Here is a 25,538-nt window from a genome sequence, read left to right on the forward strand (position 1 = left end):
GGGTGGGATGGGGAGGGTGGGAGGGAGGGAGATGCAGGAGGGAGGAGATATGGGAACTTGTGTATATGTGTAGCTGATTCACTTTGTTATAAAGCAGAAACTAACACACCATTGTGAAGCAATTATACTTCAATAAAGATGTTTAAAAAAATAAAAAAAATAAATAAATAAAATAAAAAAAATAAAAAGAAAAGGTGGCAGGGTCCAGGTGACTAAACACCTAGGAGAACGCCTAGTCACAGAGCAAACAGTAAATATTTGTTGAAAGAGTAAATGCATGAGGTATTTGTCTTACACATTGTTTTGCCATTTTCTTCCCAATGAAAACTCTGGTGGTCTGAAGGTTTCAAACCGTCTTCAATCTAAACTAGTAACGTTTTAGGATACACCTCCCCCGATTATTTTTCCTGGAACACTCGTGCTGCAGGACGTTGCATGCAACAGGGTACCTCAGTCAAATAAACAACACCTAATAACATCTCAGAAATTCACAGTGTACATTAGCATATCAGAGGACCCAGAGTGCTACAATGATGAAACCCGTTGGTCTTAGCTAACACGGCCATTCCCCCAAACTCATCTGACCACAAAATCCTTTCTTCCACAGAACTCCTATTAATTTTAGCACACAGGGGTGCAGTTAAGAGGCGGCAGAGGGGGACATAAGCCCTCATCACAATCTACAGGGGCACCACAAGTTCTAGTACGGTGACAGCAGCATGGAGCGAGAAGGGGGGCCACTACCAGAAGAACACGTTTTGGGGAAACACTGCCTTCAGAGAGCTAAAAAGCCGTATCAATCCAAGACTCCTGACAACTTCTAAATGCTCCTCCACCTTTAGTTAAGCAGCAGCCATGCTCTGAAATAACAACTATAGACAGCCCCAGCCCTCTTTCCAAATGGTTCTTTTGAGATTCTAACGAGTAATCTGTGTTTACCAAGAACATACCATCTTTTATCATAGTACAGTTTGCCATCTTCTATCCGCGCTTCAAACCTCTGGGCTGGAGACTCTGCAGGTGTGGCGGGCAAGTGTTCGGGAGAGGACGGGGATGCTGGAGGAACCAAAGAGATATTTCAGTGACGAAGCGGGGCATGAGCACGCGAGTCCACCAGCTAACATGCTTTCACTGAAATGCTATTAAAAAGGGGGAAACGATCATGATCAAGTCCTTATAGTTGTAATAAATGGGAATTCAACAAAATTCTTGTACATCACATCTAACTTAATCCTTAAAGCAACTCTGTGAGGAAGGCAAGGCAAAGAGTAACCTCACCACACAGAAGGGAAACTGAAACCTGAGGCTCGGGCAGGCTAAGGGGTTTGCCCAAGGTGACTCAGAGTAGGTCTATAACAACACTGATCATCAGAAGCTCCAATGGCAAGAACTAGAAAAATCTCTTTAAATTTATAAAGATGAAATCATTTCTAGAAATATTTATTACAAGGCAGAGCAGGTTACCGGGCATGTATGGAGTTAAGCTAACACATTGCTGATAACCGCAGTGGGTTCAAATCGTCTAAATTCACACACTCACAAAACCCCCTCCCCACCAGGCCTTCAGAAACTCAGGACGTCTCTGTGGACCATGGCAGCTCTCAGGAGGGAATTATCTAGAGTGAGAAGAATCTTGTTTTCTTTCACAAGACTTGGCTGGTAGAGGGATGTGTAAGTAATCACAGTGCTTAAAACCAAAAAAAAAAAAAAAAAAACAAAAGCCTTGTCAGTTCAGAATTCTATTTTGCAGCCTAGCAATGACCCTGAAGCGCTGCTCTGAATGGAAGCACCCTGAACACTGGGCCGGTCTCTTCTGTAAGCTGGGACTGGGAGAAGCCCGAGAGGCCATTACCGGAAGCAGGCTGCGAAAAGCCACTGGATAAGCATGCCTAGTACTGAACTCCACAAAGCAACTCACGCTGCAAAATCCTTCTGGTTTCATTTTCAGAAATGCATGTGTACTTCAATCTTATGCCTGATGCCTACACAGAAGGAAATGTCTCTCTTAAAATAAATCCTAAGGAAAAGACAAAGTAACTTTAACATAGCAGGATTAAAAAAAAATAAATCAGGGGAGGGTACACATGAGGTCCACTCTAGTTTTCATGATGACTGCTCTTAGGCAAATGATGAACGTTTTGTTTTTGAAAACTGCAACAACTCCCTGTCAGGTATTCACATGCTTTTCCAACAATATGATAAAAAGATTGCACGAATGCCAGTAACATCGTGCACTTACCTGGTCTCTTGGGTGACTTCAGCTGTAAGAAGAACAACAAAAAAATCTTAGAGAAAATCATTTCAGACACAACTTAAGGTGTCAAAGGTATCAAAGTGATTTAACAAGTAACAATGTGAACAAAATAAAGCAGAAAACCCACATCAAGCCTAAGCTTTCAAATGAATCAAAAAAATCAAACTGTACCTTATTTAATGTTCTCAGATCCTCCATGATCTGTTCATCTGTTAACAAATAGTTTAGCTGGGGTGTTCAGAGTTAAAGGAATGTGTCTGTAAAGGATGGTTTCCAAGCAAATAAACAAAATGGTGCCAGCATGTGAGAATGTACAAAGTGAGAGTTTGTTCCACCATGCTTCTACAGTTTGCCTCTTGGAATTTTTTGATCCTCCTACTAAACGTCATGGAGCCAGGTATCTAAAAGAATTCACATCCCCCCCATCTTACAAACTTCTATGGTAAGAAGGTGAAATGAGACTCCATAGGTAACTACAACAACAGTGAGAGCCCAGGCCACAGTAAAGAACTTCATCCTCAATTTGTGAAGTGCTTTTGTTCCAAAGATCTGAGACTTCCACACAGGAACAGGATTAATCTTGCCTAACAACTTCAATTCTCAGTTGGTAAGATGAAGGGAACGTGAAGTTATGCCCCTTCCTCGTGGCAGACATATAACAAAACCATTTTGTACAAATGGCTACTTATTATCTCCTCGAGAGGTTGGAAACAACACTCCCTCATGTGTCCCCTTCCCATTCCCACTGTTATGATTAAAGGGGCTTCTTGATGTCCGACTGAAATCTTTTGCTTTAATTAAACAGCAGTTTGCAATCCACTGTTTGGGGGATATAGCTGACTGAAGTACGAAAGGCAAGTATTACGGTCCTCACTTCACAGGTGGGAAAATCTAAGGCACGTGAATCTCCCAATGAGTGTTAAAACCAGCACAGAGTCCCTTTCCAAATAACTGCTGTCTATAAATTCCTCCCACTCAAAGCAGTAACAATTGAGGACTCCAATCATAAAATGGCCATCCCCTATCTCCTGGATAAATACACGTGCTTTCCAACCAAACATGACAATTTCTGAAGGACAACGGCCATGTGTATTCTATCAAATGGAAAAGTAAAGGATTCAACAGTCTAAAGGAAAAAAAGTGATTAAGGCTTGATGCAACGGATATCAGGAGCAGGTTTTCGCCTCTTGTCTGGGATGGGGACAGGATCATTTGGTCGCCTCCGCAACTTTCTGGTCATGATGGGTTTCACTTCCATAGAATCTGTGGCAAGAATGGAATGGGTAAATCTATCCAACTCCAACCTGAAGTCAGCAAGAATTCGCAGCGTAAGAGTATCGGCCCCAGAGCCACCCAATCAGAACTGCTTTATCAGGGACGTCTGGTCCACATGTGGCCCCAGTCAGACACCGTATCACACTTTCGAGGGGTCTGTGCTCAGGAGACTCAGACCTGCTGACCTAAGAGCACAACCCTCTCAGAGACACAGCCCCGTCCTGCAGCCTCCCACTGCAGCCACGGCTGGCATCTCTCCGGCTCCCTGGAAACTAGGAATTTTCCTCTCCCTCCCTCAAATCAAGAGGCCATAGAGCAGTAGCCTCTTGGGACAGGAAGGAACCTTTGGGTCGGCTCAGCTGACTAATTCCCGCTGTTCCCGCAGAGGGTGGGTAAACCAAAGCCCACCGGCATAAAAGGCCCTTTGAGACGCCTCTGGCCTCAGGCCCAACATTTTTACTTGAGATTTACAAACCTGGGCTCTTTTCATTTTACTTTATAACCTTTTGTGACTACCTGACTATCCAGACTGATACCCGGAGGGCTCCTGAGAAAGGCCTCCTTTCCTCCTCCTTGACTCACCCCCTCACTGCACACTCTCTCCCCCCGCCGTGGCCACACAGATCTCTCCTTCTCTCCTGCTCTGCCTCCTTGGCGTTCTTCTTGCTGGCCTGCTCCTTAGACACTGGTGCTCTCTGCGAGGTCCAGTCAGTTCTCAGCCTGGATCCCGGTGAATCTCCCGTCACCAGCCCCAGCCCCACCCACCCTGCTGCATGGCATCCCACACCCCACGTCGTCACACACTCTTCTCCAGGTTCCACATGAACCCACTTCTCCCCCATGTCTCAGGCCCCAAGGCCATCTCCCCAGTGACCCACCCTTCCCGGCCGGAGCCAACTGCCATCTGTGACTTGTTTTCCTTCACCCACACGTCAGATCCACCAGATAATGGCCGTTCTGCCTTTGAACCGCCTCTCAACTCCATCCCCTCATCATACCCTCGTCTCCCTCAAAGGGATCTTCCTAAGACACAAACCGGATCATTTAGCACATCACTCTTCCTAGGAAACGTTTCAATGGCTCGCCATTGGCTACTGAATAAAGGCCGTGTCTCCCTTCCAGTCTCCCTCCCTTCTCCTTCCTTCACACAGAGCCTGGGAACAAGCTTTCAGCTATTCTGTTACCCAAAGGCCCCTTGCTTTTTATGCCTTCAAGCCTCTGTGTGCTGTCCTCTGCCTACCCTCCTCTTTTCTGCCCAGAAACTCCTACACAACATCCTTTGAGAGCCAGCTCAACACTCCCCCTGCTGTGATGGCTTCCACGGAGTCACGCCACCTTCCCAGTAACCAGAGCATCTGTACAAACCCCTACCACCAACCGCCAGCGTCTGGGACATTCCCCCAGCAGACGCATGGATTCCACCCCATCGCTGAGCGATAGTTCTGGCGCACGGGAGGGGCTGGCTGCACGGGGTTTCCGGCAGAACTAGATGAGGTCAAGTCTGATGATGAGATGCAGTTAATTCATGACTACGCATCCTATGTGCAGAGCAGACAGGACAGCCTTAGGGAATTCAACGTAGCCCGTCCACCACAGCAACTCCCGAGACCCGAGAGGCCTTGGTTTGTGCGAACAAAGTCAAAAGACATTTCTGCGTGTTGCTCTTAAGAAGAGAAATGGGCAATACTGACTTTTCTCCCCTAGGAATGGAGGTAAAGTGATCAGAACCAGTGACCTAATGAACATTCATAAAGGTGTATTCAGAAGTTGGGACGGAAGGAAGGAGGACAAACACGCACCCACCCCTGGGAAAGGGGGGGCTTTCTCCCTAAAAGACACCTCTTACCCTATGCTGAGATGCCACCCTTCTCCAGTTTCTTACTGGCCGGTTGGGTGGGTATCCCTGCGGCAGCTGTGTGACGTAAGGCAGGCTGCGTAAATACTCTTACGTCTCAAGTTTCCTCATCCATAAACTGGAAATATCAATAACACTTCCCTCGCAGGGTGCTGTGAAGATTACATGACATGATACATGTGAAGCCCTCAACATAGTGCCTGGCATAATGAGAGTTCAATCAATGCTAGTTTTTATTATCATGTTCTTGGCCAGGAAAAAAATCATACAAAGATCTTTTTGAAAAGTCAAGGCACAAATAGCTGAAACAGAAGTTATATACTTGAAGGAAAGTGATGTCAACAGTGAGGCTTTGCAACATTCAGACCTAATTTGGAAGACCAAAGAGCACCAGAGAAAAGGCACCAAAGACAACAGCCAAGTGTGCCCTACCCTCCGGGGGTGGGAGATGCATGATGGAAGCAAGCAAAGGTAGAGCTGAAAGGATCTGGGAATAAGCCGGTCTGACCATGGCCAAAAAACTCAGAAAAAAATAACTCCATCACTCACAAAGCAGAAAACATAATCAAATTCTCCGTATGAGACGGTGAAAATCAATCCACATTATTGGCCTAGTCACGGTAATAACCTAATCAGTTTACCCAAAAGACTACTTCAGCACAAAGAAGGTGCTCTGAAGAAGCCGCTAAAATTAATTAGCACGTCCCCATCACCAGCCAGGAGAGTGAGTGAGGAGGGAGCAGTCCTGGCCAGGGGTCCAGGTGGAGGATGTGATTCGAGGGGAAGAGCAACATGTAAGTATCACAGCCCAGAACTACACAGTAAGATTACCTACTTAACTCACTTTGTTCCAATCCCAGCCAGGTATGCATGGTCAGCTTCTACAGACGATTTTTTCATAGAAAGATGGGATGTGCTGACCACCTGGGTCTGAGTGGCCCTGGAAATCCTATTTCTCACCAGAAGAAACAGGCTGGCAGGCTGGGTTTGTTTGTTTGTTTATTTATTTATTTTTAACATCTTTATTGGAGTATAATTGCTTTACAATGGTGTGTTAGTTTCTGCTTTATAACAAAGTGAATCAGCTATACATATACATATATCCTCATATCTCCTCCCTCTTGCGTCTCCCTCCCACCCTCCCTATCCCACCCCTCTAGGTGGTCACAAAGCACCGAGCTGATCTCCCTGTGCTATGTGGCTGCTTCCCACTAGCTATCTGTTTTACATTTGGTAGTGTATATATGTCCATGCCACTCTCTCACTTCATCCCAGCTTACCCTTCCCACTCCCCATGTCCTCAAGTCCATTCTCTATGTGTGTCTTTATTCCTGTCCTGCCCCCTAGGTTCTTCAGAACTTTTTTTTTTTTTTTTTAAGATTCCATATATATGTCTTAGCATACGGTATTTGTTTTTCTGACTTCCTTCATTCTGTATGACAGACTCTAGGTCCATCCACCTCACTACAAATAACTCAATTTCATTTCTTTTTTATGGCTGAGTAATATTCCATTGTATATATGTCAAGCTGGGTTTATTAACATCAGTCTTCTGGGAGTTTGGCCAGGAGGAGTCCCAAGGGCTCAATCTAGGTGCGCTGACAAAAACCGAACTTCTGGAACTGAAACTCAGACCTTGGAGTGTGGCCACCCTGGAGAAGGCACTCCAGCAGGAAACAGCTTCCTCTCGGACACCGTGCACCAAGCACAAAGCATCTCCAACTGGCTTCAATCAGAAAGCCTCCCTAATTCAGAGGCCTATTTGTAGGTTTGCTTCCTGTGAATAAGTGGGGATAAAATTTGCAGAATCTAACTGAACCTCCAACAATTAAACCAGAGGCAGGGGAGCATCCGTGACAGAAAACACCAAGCAAGCGGTGAGACCAGGTGCACAACTCCCCTCCACACCACTGGGTATATGTGGCCTTGAATCGCGTAAACCCTACTGGTCTGCTCTCCAGACGGGCCTGCCGGCTAAGAAATGGGAGCGCAGTATGAGGCAGTGCTAAGCCACAGCCCTATGGAGACATAGTCCTGATAATACTAATTACCTGCAATTAACACACAACTATGGGGTACGGCTGGCCTTTGGCTCTGCACTTCTCAAGGCAGATTCATTCACTCCAATAGCCCACCCGCTTACAAGGCACAGATGCAGTAAAAGCTTCACTTTAACTTCACTTTAACATACTTGCACCATGAAAGCAAACTCACACTTGTTTAGCTACTGAAAAAACAAAAATTAGTTGCAGGGATTCAAAGGAACATCCTTTTAAGTAGGAATGTGACAGAAAAGCCTCGGTAGAGTCGACACTGCAGCAGATGGGCAATTACCCCCAAACCAGGGGCAGCGAGCCACGGGGCTGGACTGAAGGCCCGGACCAAACCCCAAGACACCCCTCTCGAATGGCAACATCACAAATCCAGGCTGCATGGTGACCACACACAGGGGCCTGAAGTCGGGGGGGTGAGGGGGAGGGGGTGGATAAAAATCAAGGTTACGTCAGCGGTGGCCAAACCAGGGTAGGAACGAAGGGACCAATTTCCATTAGGTCACATCTGCCCGTAACACAGGGTGCATTTCAAGAGTGAACTGATCAAGGCCCACCGCTCTGCATCCTCAGCCCCGTTCAATGGCCTGGACTCCACAACAGCATCATCAAGAAAGAGCGTCTCGGGGACAAGCCCACCCCACCCCAAATCCAGGTCCCCTCTTCCATCCTCCCTCCCCTGACATTTGTGCGGGGCCTCTTCTCCTCGCCTTGACTTCCCTGCTCACGGGCACGTGTTCCGGTGAATCTGCTCCCGTATCACTACAACCACATGTGCCTCTTAAAATTTTACAATCAGTGAAAACCAGCCTGACACATCTTTACCTTCATTTATTTAGGATCCCCCTCTCTCAAAACTACCTCACACTGGGGAAAGCACAGAAACCATGTCAGTCTTGTAACTATGAGGACATAAGCTCCTCGAGGACAGAGACCTCCCTATCAACCTCATTCTGTGAAGCACTTGGACCACAGGAGTCCACGGGATTTAGAGTCGGTATAATGCGGTGGTTAAGAGAACATGCTTGGGGCCCAAGGCTGGCTTACGCACCACCTCACTGGGGCACTCGGAGCAAACGGCTCCGTTCCTGCACGCCTGCCCCGCCAAGTCGGCACAGGAGTCTCAGGAGCTGAATGAGGTCACAGCTTCCCCGGCCCTTAGTGCCCGCTCTGCGTGCCAGCCACTCGGGGCACCATCTCCTCTCACCTCTACACCAAACCTCCACAGCGGGTTCTATCGTGTCCTTGCCAAATGACAAAACTCCGCCACAGAACCAAGTTCACGTCTGGGCTGTGATTCATCCACATCTGTCAGCCTTCAGCGGCAGCTGTAGTATTTTTATATTATACCTGGCTCGATGTAAACACTCAGAGCTCCTGTTTGATATTATCATTACTCATGCCTCCCGCTATGAATCCAGTAACATCTTTTTTTTTTTTTTTAACTATTTATTTATTTATTTATTTTTGGCTGCGTTGGGTCTTCATTGCTCCGCCTGGGCTTTTCTCTAGTTGCGGCGAGCAGGGGCTACTGTTCGTTGCGGTGAGCGGGCTTCTCATTGCGGTGGCTTCTCTTGTTGCGGAGCACAGGCTCTAGGCACGCGGGCTTCAGTAGTTGTGGCTCGTGGGCTTTACAGCACAGGCTCAGTAGCTCTCCCACGTGGCGCGTGGGGTTCGTTGCTCCACGGCATGTGGGATCTTCCTGGACCAGGGCTCGAACCCGTGTCCCCTGCACTGGCAGATGGATTCTTAGCCACTGCGCCACCAGGGAAGTCCCCTGAATCCAGTATCTTCTAAAGGAACCTCACAGGCTTTACTGAAGTCATGAATAACTTCCACAGGGGCCTGAGGGTTGAAAGATGCCCCTGGTGAGGCAAGAACTTAAAAAAGAAGATGAAGTGGCAGTTAGTGGGCTGTTGGCAGAAAGGAGAAAAGGTGGCTGGCATAAGGTAAGAGGACACATGAACTAAGAATGATAGAGCGCCCCACGTTTTCAAGCTCATGAAGCTCTCGTTGATTATTGGGGTTACTGAGAACCCTGGCCTCAACTGCAGAGAAAAGTCACCCTCAGGTAATTCTACCTATAACCTCACTACTCCAAGTGTGGCCTGACCAACAGCATCACCAGCCCCTGAGAGGTGGTTAGAAGTGCAGGATCACTGGCTCCACCCCAGACGCCGTGAACCAGAATCTGCATTTTATCAAGACCCCCGGCTGACTCACATACGCATTCAAGGTGGGGGAATCACCGACCTATAATCCATCCCAGTTCCTCTGCCGACAGTACACCTTTCTGCCTGCACAACCCAGCTCTCCCAGGTTCTCCACCAGTGCTTCAGGCGGTGAAGAGAACGTCCCACCAATTCCCACAGATGGCTGGAAAGGCGGAAATCCTGTTTGCACAGAGCAGGTCACTGGGTATGCCCGTTTCCAATGCGTTATCTGTTTTAAGCTTCTCACCGGCCTCGTACTCCACTGTGTTTTTCAAGAGATCTTCATGTTGAACTGGAAAAGGAGATTTTAAGAAGTATGTTTTCTGGGCAGAGCTAGGCAACACTGATACTGGGCATCAATCCACAGAAGTGAATCAGTCACTCGGTGAGAGGAAGGAAACCAGGCCTTTAAGTCGACACCGTAACAGCACCATCTGTGGAAGCGCTCATTATGCTTCTAGCTCCAGTGCCTTCTCTTTAGACGCTCCATCATGACCTTGGCAGTGCTTTCCATACCAAGGGTACCAAACGGCTTGAGGAAGGACATCGGTACCTTTAATGCCCATGGCTAGCTTTAAGCACTTCTGTAATCTATTTTACTGCCTCACAAATGACTTCCCTGCATTTATTTGTCTTTTCTACCCTGGCAGGTTTGGCCGCTCAAGTCACTGAGGATGCCTACTGTCCCTGTTAAGATTCCAGCTGTAAAACTGCCTGGCCAAACGTCTATCGCTTGTCAATAATTAGGCTGCCAAATCACAGGTGAGGTGATGACAGCCTTCCCCGCAGATGGAAAGGGAGCAGCTATAAACTGACAATATTTCCCACCAGCCTAATGAAGGCTCAGAGCATCTGGTGGCTCTAACGGAGAGCCATGAGGCGTCAATGCCAGCCGGAGCCACCGTCGAAGATGGTGTGCAGGTCAGAAGACAGGCTCGCCGACTGGGACCGGACAAGGCACCAATGGGCTTGCAGTTTAATTAAAAAAAAGTGTCAACAAGAATAAGACGGTGCTGTTCTGAAGACGTTATTTCAGCATCCATTCTCACCAAAACACATTTCTGAGCCACCGTCAGTGGTCTGCAAGGAATTTATTCCTTTTGCCAAGTCTTTCAATGAGAAAGGTATATCAGAAGAGAGATTTTTCAAGAGTCAGACCCCTACTTTAGACACAACCACATGATCATCGCTGTATTGTGGGGACTGGAGCTAGAAGTTTGTGTCAATGGGAGGGCCATGTTAGCCAACAGCACCAGAAATACCAAAGGGGAAATACAGCTCTTAACTGTTACTTTTAGTTTCAAAGTCAGCCCCAAGGACTTACATAACAACAAGGTATTTCTCAAGGACCCTGACAAAAATCAGACATGACAGAACTCCAGGACCTTCTGAACATGATTATAAGAGTGAAATTTTGGGGTGTGCCAAAGGCATGTCACTTACATACCCAAGTGACAAACTTACCACTGACGTGCCTTGCAATATTTGCTGATGGAAAGAAATTTTGCCAAGTTCCAAAATAGCTAGTTCAAGCCGATTCCCATCCTGTATCCTTCTCAGCGTTGTTGGTCTACAAATGGCAACAGAAGAGGCAGCCCATATTGCCTCTCCCTTAAACTTGCCTACAACCTGCTGAGTTCCCAAATGCGGATGATTGAATCCTAGAAGGCCAGGGAGGGACTGGCTCCGAGTCTAACGTAACTTTCCTGCCTTTACAAGAGAACGGTTCAGTTTAGCTACCCCTGCTGAAACGGTAACAACTCTTTCTGAAATGTTCACAGTTAACACCTGGGGCGAAGGGATCTAATAGCACAGATGACACAGCCAAAGCCTCTGTTCTCACACCCGGGTCAAAGGAAGACAATGCCTTTTCCATAATGAAGGTAGAATGAAAAAAACAAAAGTAGAGGGATTCCTACCACCACAGAGGGACCAGGGTAATTTGTGAATATAACCAAGATAGGAATGGCAGCCGACCCAGGAATTACATTAAATAAAGCATAAGCCTGAAGTTGCAGTCACTATTAAAGATCTACCCTTTAATCTACCCAACAACTGTTATGTACAGGGCCCTGTACTAGGCACTCGTATTTCTAACCACAGTCTTGTAAGATAAGATATGATCAGCCCCATTTTATAGAGGGGGAAATTGGCTCAGAGGGGTTAAGTGGCTTGACTAAAGTCACACAGCCAATACAAGATAGAGCTAGAACTCTGACCCACCACGTGAAAGCCCACCCTCCTTTCAGCTCACTCTGCTCTGATGAGGAACCAACAGGAGTTGGCACCGGAGCACTGCCCTTCCCCCAGGGTCCCCCTCGGGTCTCCCAAGACCCTGCTCTGTGGTGCTTTCATACCTCCAGTCAGTTCCATCGTTAGCTTCTCATTTTCAATCATTTTCTTCTTTTCTTCTAGCTCGGCAATCAGGTTCTCTTTCAGCTCAACCTTCTTGTCTTCAAATTCTTTCACTGCCGCCTTCTTTTCTTTGATGTAATTTCTTTCCACTTGTTCAGTCTGAGCAAAAGAGAGACACAGGCTGGGGCTACACCACCCTGGCAGCCAGGGCTCCAACACAAAGCCTGGCTCTGTGCACAAGCACAAAGGAAATACGTTTACTATAAAGAAGAGAAACAGCTGCAGTCAACACACCAACTTTCAGAAACAGGGTGTCTGGGAGCAAGTTTTCCAACGAATGCGTGAAACTGAACCACACTTCTGGTTTTTATGTGCATACCTCACTCATGACTCAGATCTATTTCCTCTCTTCCACATCTTATATTTTATGGGTTGTATGTGAAAACAGAATGTAAGTTTCTCGGAAACAGTAAATAAACCCATTTGAAGACACAATTTCGAAGGAAGATAGTACATTCCAGATGAAATATCTATACTTAAAATAGTTACAGGATACCAAGTCAAGACGGCCTGAGTCACTCTTTTTTTTTGACGCTTACAGTAAGATAAAGGCCAATGAGAGGGCAGGATCACTTCTTAGGTGCGTGAACCCCTAGGTACCCAAACCCTGAAATTATACTGAGTAAAATAAATGCGTAAGCATCCATTTTCCAAATCTCACTGTTGCATTAAGAACAAGGGGGCTCCTGGTGGGCTACAGCTGTGGACCCTGTGACCCCCTGGGCTGTGGCCGCGTGTGTCGCATTCACTTCAGTCCTGACACCGTTTCTCATACGCGGCTTTGATAAACTATGACCCCCCCCACCTCCCCCCACACACACACCAGCCTCCCGGGAGCAAGCACATTACCCAAGATTCCAGCCCTCATCTCTGCCTGTAGCGCCGCACCTCACACACAACCAGCACTCAGACGTCTGCTGAGTGAAAGATCTTAATCCATCTTTCCGACCCAACCAGGGTTTCAGCTGTAAAACGGAGCCAATTCAGAGACCAGGCTGCTTTGAGGACCAGTATAACAAACTATTAGGCCACTGTAATTCAGACATACTCCCAAATGGCTTTAACGTGAGTTAAGCGTCGACAAGAAAGCGTCAAGTGTGAGTATCCCCTAGCCCCTCTGTGATAAGCAGAAGCTGCCCAACCAACAAACGAATAGATGGAATTTCTGAACTGAGACCAAATGTCCTTCAGTCAAACAGAACACTGACGGAGGCTTCTGGGGGGCTTCCCAGCTGTCTACGTGGTAATGGAAGGAAAGGCCACCGGATCGGTTGGGAGAGCAAGATTCCAGTCTCAGAATGAGCCTGCAAGCCCAGAAGACCCGTGGTACTTACTTCCAGCTGGAGGAAGAGTTCTGAAAGAGATAAAACATGCAATTAGATTCACCAGGCTATGCCACCTTTCTAGACAGTGACGTTAGGATTCATTTAGAAGCAGTAATTGCTTTCTGAAAGCACGGCTGCAAGGAGAAAATGTTTCCGTCAGTAAACCGTTGATATACGTGAAGGGGTAGGATGCGAGAAGCATGTGTCTCTAGTTGAAATCTGACCCTGAACAGAATTCTCTCTGGCAGCTCTGCCCAAGGGTGAAAGCGAGCGGCAGGAACCAAACCACCCTGGAGAAATAAATAAAGTTAGCCCCTCTTTCACTCAGTACACACCCTCAACAGCCCTACGGGGCAGGAGGAAGGAACAATGCAGTTACTCCAGAAGCAGAGGCCACATGGATATTTTTAAAGCCCCTCGCACAGGGCTCTGCGGGGTGAGGAAGGGCATTCCCCGAGCGTTCAGAGGGCAGAGGTCCCGAGCCCTCCTGCGGCTCTGCTCACACCCAGGCCTCCACCTGCAATGTCCTCTGGTCTCCGACCGCAACTCAGAGTTTCAGACTACTGCGGCCTCCTCCTTGAGGCCTTTTCCGAGGCCCCTTCGCTCACCAAGCCCCTCTCAGACACCTCAGAGTATCCACTGCCCAGTATCAGCAGCTTACTGAGCACCCACTGCGTGCCAGGAGATCAGCACCTGTTTACCCAGGAGCTCCCCGACCTCCAGACTCTAAGGTGCTGTGCACACTGAGCATGTGGAACCAAACAGGTCCACGGCTTCTTTTCTGGGTGACATCTGAGCTGCTGCACACGGTCCACAAAGACTGCTGGTGGAGCGGCAACTCCAGGGGGTGCTGTTCCCACCGGACCACGGTCTCCTCTGCAGACCCTATGGATCCATCCCCCCATAAAAGAGCACATATGCACAGTCACACATAAAATCTTGAGAGTTTCAGGAACTCGAGATGAAGCATCTAGACAGCCATCAACTGTTGAATGAGAAAATTAATTGAGGAAAACGGACCGGCCACTCACTATTTTCTAACCCCCAGAAATCCTCATCACCTTGGCACTGGGAAGCGTGAGGCACACGAGCCCAGGCGCACCCAGCCCAACACACTCACTCCTGACTGCTGCAGACCCATGCCCGCGTGAATGGGCCACATATCTGAAGTTTGCACCGTTCGGAGCCATCACCTCTGCACCAGCAAGTCAAGCGGCACGTAGCACTCGGAGCTGGTGGCGGTTGTTTCAAAGCAGCCAGATGCCAGACACAACAAGAGCAGGCGGATCAGCTCCGCACGGAATGTGCTTTTTGAAGCTCAAGGTGTGACGGATTCAGGAGCCCCTCTGCATTTTCACCTGGGGGCAGGGGTGGCGGGGATGTTTATGAAAGACACCGAGGACAGGACTGAGAGTAGAATTCAGAAAGACAAATCAACACTCACCCTGCAGTTCTCGCTTAAGAGAAATGGCTCACATCAATTTTCTTTCCCTCCTTACATCTCAAACCAGTTCCACGAGATATTAGCAGTGTTCTCTCCAAATGGGGAAACTGAGGCTCCAAGAGCAGACGCGTGCTAAAAGGCTTACACCCTAAGGGATGGGAGGAAGCCCTCAACCTGGGACCTCAGCCTCCACAGCACCCCCCCTCCCTGCTGAAAGGGGCTCCAGGAAGGAGGCTGAGGAGTTTAAAGGTGCCTGAGGAGATGCCTCAGGAACTGAGAGTGGGGCGGGGAGAGGGGTGCTGGGTCGCCACAGCAGCCCTATCGCCCACCTTCCCTGCACCCCCTACCCTGCAGCTCCTTTTCTGTGCCTTGATGGACATGGGCATCTACTCACACTGAAGGAAACAAAGAAGGGTTCCATCCACAGAAAGCTGCAAAGTCAATGGATCAGAAAGTGAAAGGACAGCAGCCTAAGGCCACTCATTGGGGAAGAAGATGAACAGTCCTACATAAGTGCAGCTTTGGAGTCTCTCTTCCCCAAAACTCGCCCCACAATGGGATAGCTGAAACACGTTTTGGAGAATGGCTCTTCTGGCCACATTACGTCCCAATCGATGATCAGCCAAAGGAGGAAAATTTGACGAGGATTTATTTCCAGTTAAGAGAGAGCCTCACCTGCATTTCGTATCCTCTCTTTGTACTGCTGATCTAGTTTTTTCATCCTCTTCTGATATTCCTGTAATGTACCTGATTGAGATTTACAAAATAGTTACTATGAAGCTCAAACTGCTCTACATTTTGGTTTTCTAGCACCAACAGTGAATGTTTTAAATAACATTAGAGTAAAACACACACCATGGAAAGGCACCCTTGAGTAGAGGTAACTTGGTTCCCAAGCAAGATGCACAGCAGAAACCCCAACCAGTGGCTTTAAGACTCTCTAGCAAGTGAGGAGTAGAAGAAAGCTGCACCCATCCACCAGTGACTCTCATCACTCGCTGCTACAGTTTCGGTCTGTGGGCCTCCCTTTCCTGGAAAAAGCTCACCCTCCCTCAGTAAGGTCTAGATCAATGCCATCCAGTAGAACTTGCTGTGCAACGGTGGAAATGGTCTATTTTGCCCTGTCCAGTATGATAGCCCCGAGTCACATGTGGCTATGAGCACGTGAAATGGGGCTAGTGCAAGCCAGGAACTGAATTGTTAATTTTATTTAACTAAATTTAAATAGCCGCGTGTGGCTAGTGACATTACTGGACAGCTCAGTACAGCGTCTGACCAAATGGCTCTTCCCTGAGCAGCTAATTATGAGGGTCCCAATTAGCGTGGGAAGTGTTTTTGGATGACAATGCTTCAGAGAGCTATATATACATATTTTTTATTATTAATTAATTTATTTATTTTTGGCTGCATTGGGTCTTCGTTGCTGTGCGCGGGCTTTCTCTAGTTGCGGCGAGCGGGGGCTACTCTTCGTTGCGGTGTGCAGGTTTCGCATTGCGGTGGCTTCTCTTGTTGTGGAGCACAGGCTCAGTAGTTGTGGCTCGTGGGCTCTAGAGCGCAGGCTCAGTAGTTGTGGCGCACGGGCTTAGTTGCTCCACGGCATGTGGGATCTTCCCGGACCAGGGCTCGAACCCGTGTCCCCTGCATTGGCAGGCGGATTCTTAACCACTGTGCCATCAGGGAAGTCCCCAGTGGGCTATATTAATGGCATCTTTTTCAAAATCCCCCACTCAACCCTGCCAGGCACACCTTACAGACCTGCTAGAGTGGGACATATTTCTTTCTCTAGCAATACTTCCATTACCATGGGAGGAAAAACTAAAACAAAGGTGTGTGATTGCAAGTCACGGGAACATGTTTCACCATGAAGGAGAAATCAGTATAAGATGGGCTGCTCCAAGCAATGGAAGTACCTCGTGGAGCAGTAGTTTCGGTGCCGGGGGCCCCACTGAAGCAAGCCGAAGAGCTACTGACGGCAGCCAGCGACGCCGGGCTGTCACCAGGTGCCCGGCAGTGCTGGTCGCCCCTCACACACAATCTCACCTGCCTCTACTTTCTTCATTTCACAGATTAGAAGACAAATTAAGCAAGAGACAGTGAAGTGCCCAAGGTCAAATTTCTAGAAAACGGTGCAGGTGGGATTCAAGCCCGCCACAGGAATGGAGAGCCTGGGCTCTTCAGCCAGTGCTGAACTGCCTCTGGCAGCAAACAGCCTTTGACAAGACACAACCCACTTGTAGTTTACAAAGTAAAAAGAGAAAACACGGTGAGAAGGACCCACAGCTCGTTAGCATTCAGTTTAGAAAGAACAGTACAATTATATTTATCCTTGGTAACAGCATCTCTCCTAAAAACAGTCAGCTTTAGGCATGGCGGTTTCCAGTTCTTGCTCTGCAGAAGGTCTTAACTGAGACTTCAAAAAAGTCTGAAAATTGCCACTTTACTGACTGCTAAAATCAGCCAGACCAAATTTTAAATCACTCCCACTTCACTGAGAAGTGAAATACACAGATTTCAAAGGTGTGTGATATTAGAAGTATGTTTAGAAAAGAAGGATTAAATCACACACCAACCTTCTTGCAGTTGTTGCAACTGTCTCTTGAGAGAAGCCAGTTTATCCTGATACATCCTGTAAAAAAAAAAAAAAAAGGAAAGCCACACTCAGAGACAAAAACATCCAATACCCAATTCAATAATAATTTACATGCAGAAATTACCTGGGCTTTTATGGAAATGTCATTATTAATGTCCCTTAGGGAGAGAGAAAACTAAAGTCTGCTGGTGGTTTAAAATGTGCCCACAGCTAAAGGGATCAGAAAGGGACAAGGATTCTGTGTTTTTGAATAGTTTCCCAGTTTTGTAAATTCTCCTGTGTTCTCTCACCTTTAGAGAATCAGTCTAAAATCTACAAATACGAAGACATGAAAAGTATTAATAAATAAATGACAATGATAAACACAGTTAGGCAAGAACACACACAGAAAGATTGGAAGTGTGATGCCATTTTCTTGGGGATTCAGAAGCGTAACATACACACGAAAATGTAAAAAGCGTTAAATGCAGCTCTCATATCAACTCTACAATCAGATCATAAGTTCCAAAGGAGTAAGATTCTGCCTCCAGCACATTTTTCTATATAGATAGCACTGCTGTGTAGGCACTACGTTAATAAACCTTCACGTCATTTTTAAAAACACCTCTTTTATGATCAGAGAAATGACAGCAATTCAGTAACAAAAGTTAAAATGCAGGATTTATTTGCAGCCCCAGTGGGATAAGAACACACAGTACACACAAAGCAAAAGAACCTGGCATGTTTTCTCCCCCCTCACGCTGAATGGATTATAGGCAATTATATACCCTGGTAAGTCTGTTTGAATGGTGGATTTCACACGTCAGTCACGTTTCAGCAATATTTTTGCTTCTACCAGAAAAACACCCCCAATTTCACAGTGACAAAAACAGGACTTGCAACCCGTCTAACAGGTAATAGGCACGACAGCCTCTCGATTACTCCAGTAAGGGCTGCAAACACAACCTGTCTGTCTACAGGCTGAGGAAGAGTAGGCAGAATCTGAGAATTACACGGAAGGCCTTTGTTTTTTGTTTTGGCTGCGCTGCGCAGCACGTGGGATCTGATCTCCCCAACCAGGGATGGAACCTGCGTCCCCTGCATTGGAAGAGTGGAGTCTTAACCACTGGGCCGCCAGGGAAGTCTCAAGGCCTGATTCTTTTAGGGAGAATGCTGATGCTTTCAATGCTCATCTTGAATCACAAAGGGCATTCAATTTTAATCAAAATTATTTTCTACATCATCAAATATTAAGGGGTACGTTCACTTAAACACACCAAGTACAGGAGAGGGAAAGGATGAGTAAGCTGCACACAAGAAGTCAATATTTGGAACCCAGCGTATTTAGTTTTCCACCACAATGAGTGTGCCAGACTACGCCTTTGAATTCTTAGTCGGTCTTTGAAAGAGAGTATTAATAGATTCAAGAAGTAAACAACAACCACAAAGTTCAGATTTGGAAAAAGAATAGGTATGTAAAAATACATCTCATATGGGTCCAGGTAAGTCAGGAAGAAGCCTGGAGAGAGTACAAGTGAAATAAAAAGCCAGCACAGTTTCAGGGCTGAAGCTGTGAGAAAAATCACATCAATTATTAAAGCAATCCTTTATTTGGCACTGGTCAGATCTAGCTGAGCTTCCCCTTTGGATTCCAAGGCTTGAAAAGGATGACAGAATCCAGACGATGGCCACAAAACATTCGTGTATACGGAAAACATTCTATAAGGAAAGGAATGTGGATCATCCAGTTTGATGGTAAAGAATTTAAAAAACCAAATCAAGATCCTCAAAATACATTCCACAAATACTTGTCAGATCTATGTTATACTGTGTTGCCCATAAGTTTCTGATAAGAGGGAGTGGTTTTAGTTTCTCTGAGGTGTAGCTCCGATGGAGGCTTGGGTGTGGATGCGGGGTAAGGGGAAGGGCGCTGGAGCAGGAGTCAGGAGCCTGCTCTCCAATCCTGGTCTCCCCGAGCTCTCCAGGGGTCCAGCACACCGTCCAGCTTGTAGTCAGTGGTCGGTGGGGTCACGCCCATCTGAGAACCAAGGAGCTGTGAAACACCATTTCCCCCCTCTGGGCAGTCCTCACATAAAAAAAAAAAAAGGCAAGGGTTCTCTCCTGTTACATGGCCTTATTTCCCTGGGAACATTTCCCTCCAGGTTCTTTCTAGCCTTCCCTCAAAAGATTCTTATCACAGGAAGGGCGATTAAATGTGACAAATTTAAAGGGGGGAAATTGCACACATATGCATGGTCTTTGGAAGCACTACGTGAAAACCATACACACGAAATCACTATTAAAGATGCCCTTGTCAATTCTGTACTCCAAAGAAGAAATGTAAAAACCATACTCACTGTTCCTTCATTTCTACATAGTCTTCCTCATCATGCTTTGCCAGGTCAGTTTCGCTAGCATCCTCAGTGTCTGTGTAAAAAATTAGGGAAGATTTGTTAAAATCGTAATTCGTAAAGTTGGTATCACCTGACACAGTGACACTTCACAAACTTCTATAAAATGAATTTCTACTCAATGCAGGCCTGCGTGAAGCCATCAATGAAAAATATTACATCCAATTACTTCAGAAAAGAAAACGCCATTTCCAACTTGTACACAGCCAGATTTATCCAAAGAGCCTGCCTTTATCTGAAGTGCAGCCAGAGAACAGAGTGCATCAGACACAGGTGGTCATAGTCAAGGCTGCGACTTCAGCAGAAACAACGCTGGCAGTTCAGGAAAAGGATATGTGGGTGTAAGACTGGAAAACTACAGGCAGCAAGCCCTGCTCACTACTCCAAAACAACTTAATATGAACATTCTCTTCTGGTAAATGCCAGTTTGAACCCCTAAAAGATTTTACATCATATATACAAAGGAGAATCCAGACCAACTAAATGAACTCTAATAACCGAAGTATTTTCAAAGGGAGAGGGAACAAGACAAGAAGATCAAACAAAAACTGTTTCAGAACACTTTAAACATTGTCTTTAATTTTTTAACATCTTTATTGGAGTATAATTGCTTTACAATGTTGTGTTAGCTTCTGCTTTATAACAAAGTGAATCAGCTATGTGTCTACATATATCCCCATATCCCCTCCCTCTTGAGCCTCCCTCCCACCCTCCCTATTCCACCCCTGTAGGTGGCCACAAAGCACCGAGCTGATCTCCCTGTGCTATGCCACTGCTTCCCTATAAGCATACCAACTCTATACACTAGAGTTGGTAGTGTATACATGTCAGTGCTACTCTCTCACTTGTCCCAGCTTACCCTTCCCCCTCCCCATGTCCTCAAGTCCATTCTCTATGTAAACACTGCTTTTAGAATAAGCAAATGGCTGGAGTGTCCACCTAACTTCAACAGCCCTACTTGAGGGGGGAACAAAACTCAATTTTTGCTTCACTGCTCCCCCTTGTGGGCATTAGAAGCAGTACAAGTGATTCACATTCAAATTCTCTGGTTAAGCCTTGTCTTCAAATGTAGTTTAACCAAATTGTAATTAGTTTCTTCAATTTTGTATCTTCACATACAGCTGACTTTTTAAAGGTTGTTGCAGACTCAATCCTCCACCTACCTTTCCCCCCTCCTTCAGTGAAGAAGCCTACCCAGAGCAGTCATGTGCCAGCCAGCCACAGTACTTGGCACTTGGGGAACTGAGATGAATAAAGCATACTCCTGATTCCAAACAGCTGGTCTAGCTTTTGCTCCACGGCCCTATTTTGTTCACCCATATGTTCATCTCTTTTTATCTCCTCTTTCTTCTCTCTTGTCCGTTCGTGTTTCCTCATCTTTCTCCTCCTGCAGCCAGCTCCTTCCTCCATTCCACAAAAAGTGTTCCTCAAATTTACCAAGCTTATAAAGCCCAGTTTGAAAAGCCAGGTTCTCAGAGGCAGTAATCATAATGCAAAGAGTGTGGAACTGAAAACACAACACCTGAGCACCATTAAGCAAATCCCTATCCCCCGCCCCCCCGTGCCTGTTTCCCCAATGGTGAAAACTGAGTATTAGACCAAGAACCAAGCCACGTGCTTTATGCCTGTGTCTCATTTTATCCTCGCACCTACGCTAGGAAGTAGGTACTACTGACAGCCTCATTGCAGATGGGGAAACTGGGGCTCGGTAAACGTAAGTATTATAAATTGTCTAATATTAAGCTGGGTTCAGTGAGCCAAATTTACACCTAGTTCGATTTGCCTGGTTCCAGGTCTCGTACTTTTACCCAACCTGTCCCGCACTGCCCAAAGCAGGGCTGACTTAAGCATTTCCCCGGGGTAGGGGGAGAGAGGCACCTTAGTAACTAGAAAGCTAAACTGGGCTTTGCTCTGAGCCCCTCAAGAACTAAATAGCGAGGAGTACTCCGTGGACCCAATGAATGGCTTTCTCATTCCAACCAGTGAAGACCTGAGGTTCAGAGACAGCTGGGGGAAGAGGGGCAGAATCTTAAAGGGACCTACAGCTCTGACAACAGCTTCTTAAGGCCCTTCTCCGCATAACTGTAGGATACAACGTCCTCAGGGCTTCGCCTTCCACAGCACCTGTCGGGATAACTTCCGGGAGCCGCGCTCCTCCCGGCGGCCCCTCCAACCGCCCCCAAACCGCAGAGGTCGCCCCGCCCCTCTCCCAGGCTGTCCCACCCCCTCCCACTGCTGTCCCATCCCCACCCGGGGCTGCCCGGCCCGCGGGAAGACGTACCTTCGTCCGACTCGCGGCCCCGGCAGCTGCGCTCGTCGTCCTCGGCGCTCTCCAGCTCTTCGTCCTCCTCGGGGTAGTACTCCGGAGCCGGCGGCGCTCCAGCCGGGGCCGGAGCTGGAGCTAACAGCCCCGCAGCACTCATGTCGCCTCTGCCCGTAGCTGACCGTGCCACCCGGGATCCGCGGCCACCCGCCCTGCGGACTCCACGTCCGCGTAGCAGCGCCCGAGGGAGCCGCCGACTCGAAGAGCCGGAGTCGCGGCTACCTCTTCCCTGTCTTCGCCAAGCTCCGCCCCGCGCGCTCGCTCTCGGCAACGGGGGCCTCGCGCCGGCGGCGACTTCCGGGTCGGGAGCTGCCCGAGGACCGCCTGACTCCGCCATCCTAGAGGGAGTGGAGAGGCCGCCTGACGCCCCCTTCGCCTTAACCCCATCTCCTTCGTCGCCGTCTTTAAAATCCTCAACGGGTAGTGGAGAATGGCGGAGACAGGCTCTCTGGAGTTAGGCAAATCCTTGGGTAGGCCCAACAGCGGCAAGGACCCCGAAGCTCAGAGGCCACTTCCGAACACAGCCGCTAGGCGGCGCCTGGAGCCAAAACTAAAGAGGTTTTTTTTTTTTTAGGGACTTAGGAGGCAGAAGATTTGAAGGGCTCTTGGCAGGTGGAGGTGGTCTCTTTAATTTAAACAGGTGAACGACATGAACCATCCCATTTATAGGTCGGGAAACCTAGACATTTAGAGTTCGCGTGATCATCCCGAAGAAAAGCAGCGTGGCTCCTCCCCTGACTGATTAGAGCTTTATTAAAAACTAAAATAAAAACGAGGATGCTAATATTCCATCCTGGGGTCGGCAAAACTGTATTTTCCCAGTCGGTGGGAGTCCTTTCTTTTTGTGTAGGTTTGTTCAATACGGTATTATCCCGATTTTACAGATAAGAAAAGAGCTGTCAATTGTCATTTAAAAAAAAAAAGCGTCCAGGCTGCCTTGTTTAGACTCTCAGACCCAGGTCCTCTACAGTACAGCTGCCTCATATTTCTCAGAATATAAATTTTTTAAAAGGTGGTTTTCCCCAATCCAATAACTTGCTAACCAACTCTCAACTGAGCAAGTGGAACATTTGCCTGCAGAAAGTTAATTAGGGTCAGGAAAGGAAGGTGCTAGCTGGTAACTTGGAAAACAAGAGAGTTGAATATCTGCATGAATTAATTTGTGTGATTATCTCTGAGTAGAAGGGGGCACGGTGTTATAAGCTTTGCTTAATGAACAAATTGAGGATGTCCTTTGTCTTGGTGTGTGTAGCAAGAAAAGGGATAAAAGGGCCCAGAGATGGTTAATGGTTTGTCCAAAGTAACCCTACTCTTTACGTTGCACCCAAGTCTCCATAGAAAAAAAAAGTAACATACAAGCAGTAAACGTGAACACAGATGTAAAAGCCAGACTGGAACCCAGTATTCTGATTCTCAGATCCTTCGTGACCAAATTTATCTCTGAATTGGCCCCCACATAGTCTCCTCAAAGTGAAAAAATATATTCTCATCCCATTTATTTTAACATTTCTTATTTTCTACCTTGTTGTAATTAAAATCTTGCCTGTACTTGTGAGGGGTTCTTCCTCCCAACAAAACTCAAGAATTTTCAGAATGGAATGCTGCAATGCTCAATAAGAGGCATTCTCATGGCTCCCTGTAGGTCCACCGTCAACATTTAAACTAGAATTTCAAAGCTGTCTCTTGTCCAAAGGATGAAGTCATTTTCTTTCTTTATGCTGTTAGGTCACGTCTAAATTATTTGTAATTGACTATCTTGAGCAACTTGCGTTTCCATCAATAGCAATAATCATAGACCAAACCAAGCACCAACATTTTAAAAATTAGAGTTCATCAATACGATATATCGAATTTTTTTTAAAAAGAGTTGATATCATTGCTAATTGGTTTCAAGACACTGGCATTTTTATCTTGCTTACATTTTGTCTTCTTTTTAAAAAAATATTTATTTATTTATTTATTTGGTTGCACAGGGTCTTAGTTGCGGCACGTGGGCTCCTTAGTTGTGGCATGCGAACTCTTAGTTGCAGCATGCATGTGGGATCCCTGACCAGGGATCGAACCTGGGCCCCTTGCATTGTGAGCGCAGAGTCTTACCACTGCACCACCAGGGAAGCCCCACATTTTGTCTTCTTGGCTGCAAATGACATCTGTTAATGATCATGCATTTTTTTATATGACTAGACAGAACTGAATACTTGCGTTGTGAAAATCTACCCTATTTCTTCTGTCCATGTTGCAACTGGTAGCATGAGCTTTTAACTAATAAACACTCAGTAAAGGAGGAGGACCTAGTCAACAAAATTCTCTCATGACTTTAGTCTTACCCAACTTTTATAGTTGTCTAATATGATTTTGGACAGTCTTTCTCGAGGTCTGTAAAAATCAAGTTCCCTTAAAACCAAGTTCCCTTTTTACCACCTTGAAATCTCTCTACATCGCTTCCCAAAATGGCACTCAGTCACATCGCTCAGGAGACATCTACATCCAAATTCATTTTAGAGGAAGTACTGCCAGCACTCCTCTACAGGCCCTCTCTACATACCCTAACACTCAAATCTTAAAGGGGAGCATCTTAATTGGAATGGGTATGATTTTAAAACACTAGGAAAAACATCAATAGTGTTTAGAACACAAATTTTGTTAGGAGTTAAAAAAGAGTTAATGATGGAAAGTTTTCTAAGAGCTAAGTCCTGTATACATCTGACAATGCTTAGGAACAAACGGTGTTCCTGAAGTGAAACAATGTCTTCACAAAGTTCATAAACTTTAGGATTTAGGGGTGAAGGTAGCAGTTTTCAGTTTCCAGTATTGATTTAATCAACATATCCAGTTTCACAAAAAATATATGAAGAATGGCTCCAAGTTAACACCATGCACTTTCACCCCTGGCAAGCTCCATCTTGCAGCTTGGGTCAAGATGGGTCTCTGGTTATCACGAGTTGCACTTGGGTCAAAGTTCATTATACTTTGGCCATTAGTTCCCACAAAATCATTAAAATCATTTCCTGTGGCCCTGAAAAAGAATATGTTGAACAGGCTTACTGAAGCCTTGCTAAAGCTAACAAGGGTTCCCCTACCACACAGTTCCTGTTCCTACTTGTCAACATGATTATCATAACCCACAAAGTGAGTATTTCTTAAGCTTTGTCCTTGTACCTATCAAAATGTGCCCCGTCAGTGTTGAATGCCTAAGTGTGCTGAGTATGCATCTAGTATATAGATTTTTTTTCCCCCAACAGCATCAAACTAACGTCTGTTGAACGCAGTGCAAGTAAGGGCAACTCCCTTGCCAAAGATATAAAAGACTTTAAATCCAGGAAATATTTACAAGTCCTGAGTAAATAAATGCCATTATTAATTTATGGCAGAATTACTTAGAAAGCTGTGCCAGGTCTAACGA

The 25,538-nt window shown here is 46.6% G+C and overlaps 1 protein-coding gene and 1 non-coding gene across 2 annotated transcripts in view; both read right to left on the reverse strand.

The window, feature by feature from the left end:
* SUDS3 (SDS3 homolog, SIN3A corepressor complex component) overlaps positions 1–22,377 on the reverse strand; it is a 37,192-nt gene extending 14,815 nt beyond the window's left edge. Inside the window, exons 1-10 of the mRNA XM_068562817.1 lie at positions 22,094–22,377; positions 19,759–19,828; positions 17,403–17,458; positions 15,508–15,579; positions 13,398–13,417; positions 12,006–12,162; positions 3,422–3,517; positions 2,426–2,487; positions 2,240–2,261; positions 951–1,056 (exon numbers count right to left, since the gene is read on the reverse strand). Of these exons, the coding sequence (XP_068418918.1) occupies positions 951–1,056; positions 2,240–2,261; positions 2,426–2,487; positions 3,422–3,517; positions 12,006–12,162; positions 13,398–13,417; positions 15,508–15,579; positions 17,403–17,458; positions 19,759–19,828; positions 22,094–22,235 (803 nt within the window). The 5' untranslated portion in view covers positions 22,236–22,377. The remainder of the gene's footprint in view (positions 1–950; positions 1,057–2,239; positions 2,262–2,425; positions 2,488–3,421; positions 3,518–12,005; positions 12,163–13,397; positions 13,418–15,507; positions 15,580–17,402; positions 17,459–19,758; positions 19,829–22,093) is intronic.
* A 1,800-nt stretch (positions 22,378–24,177) lies between these two features.
* Positions 24,178–24,249, reverse strand: TRNAV-CAC (transfer RNA valine (anticodon CAC)). Its single transcript has one exon. It is a non-coding gene; the product is annotated as a tRNA-Val (tRNA).
* Between the last annotated feature and the right edge of the window lie 1,289 nt (positions 24,250–25,538).

This window comes from Eschrichtius robustus, chromosome 14 (genome assembly GCF_028021215.1).
Source record: "Eschrichtius robustus isolate mEscRob2 chromosome 14, mEscRob2.pri, whole genome shotgun sequence".
NCBI lineage: Eukaryota > Metazoa > Chordata > Mammalia > Artiodactyla > Eschrichtiidae > Eschrichtius > Eschrichtius robustus.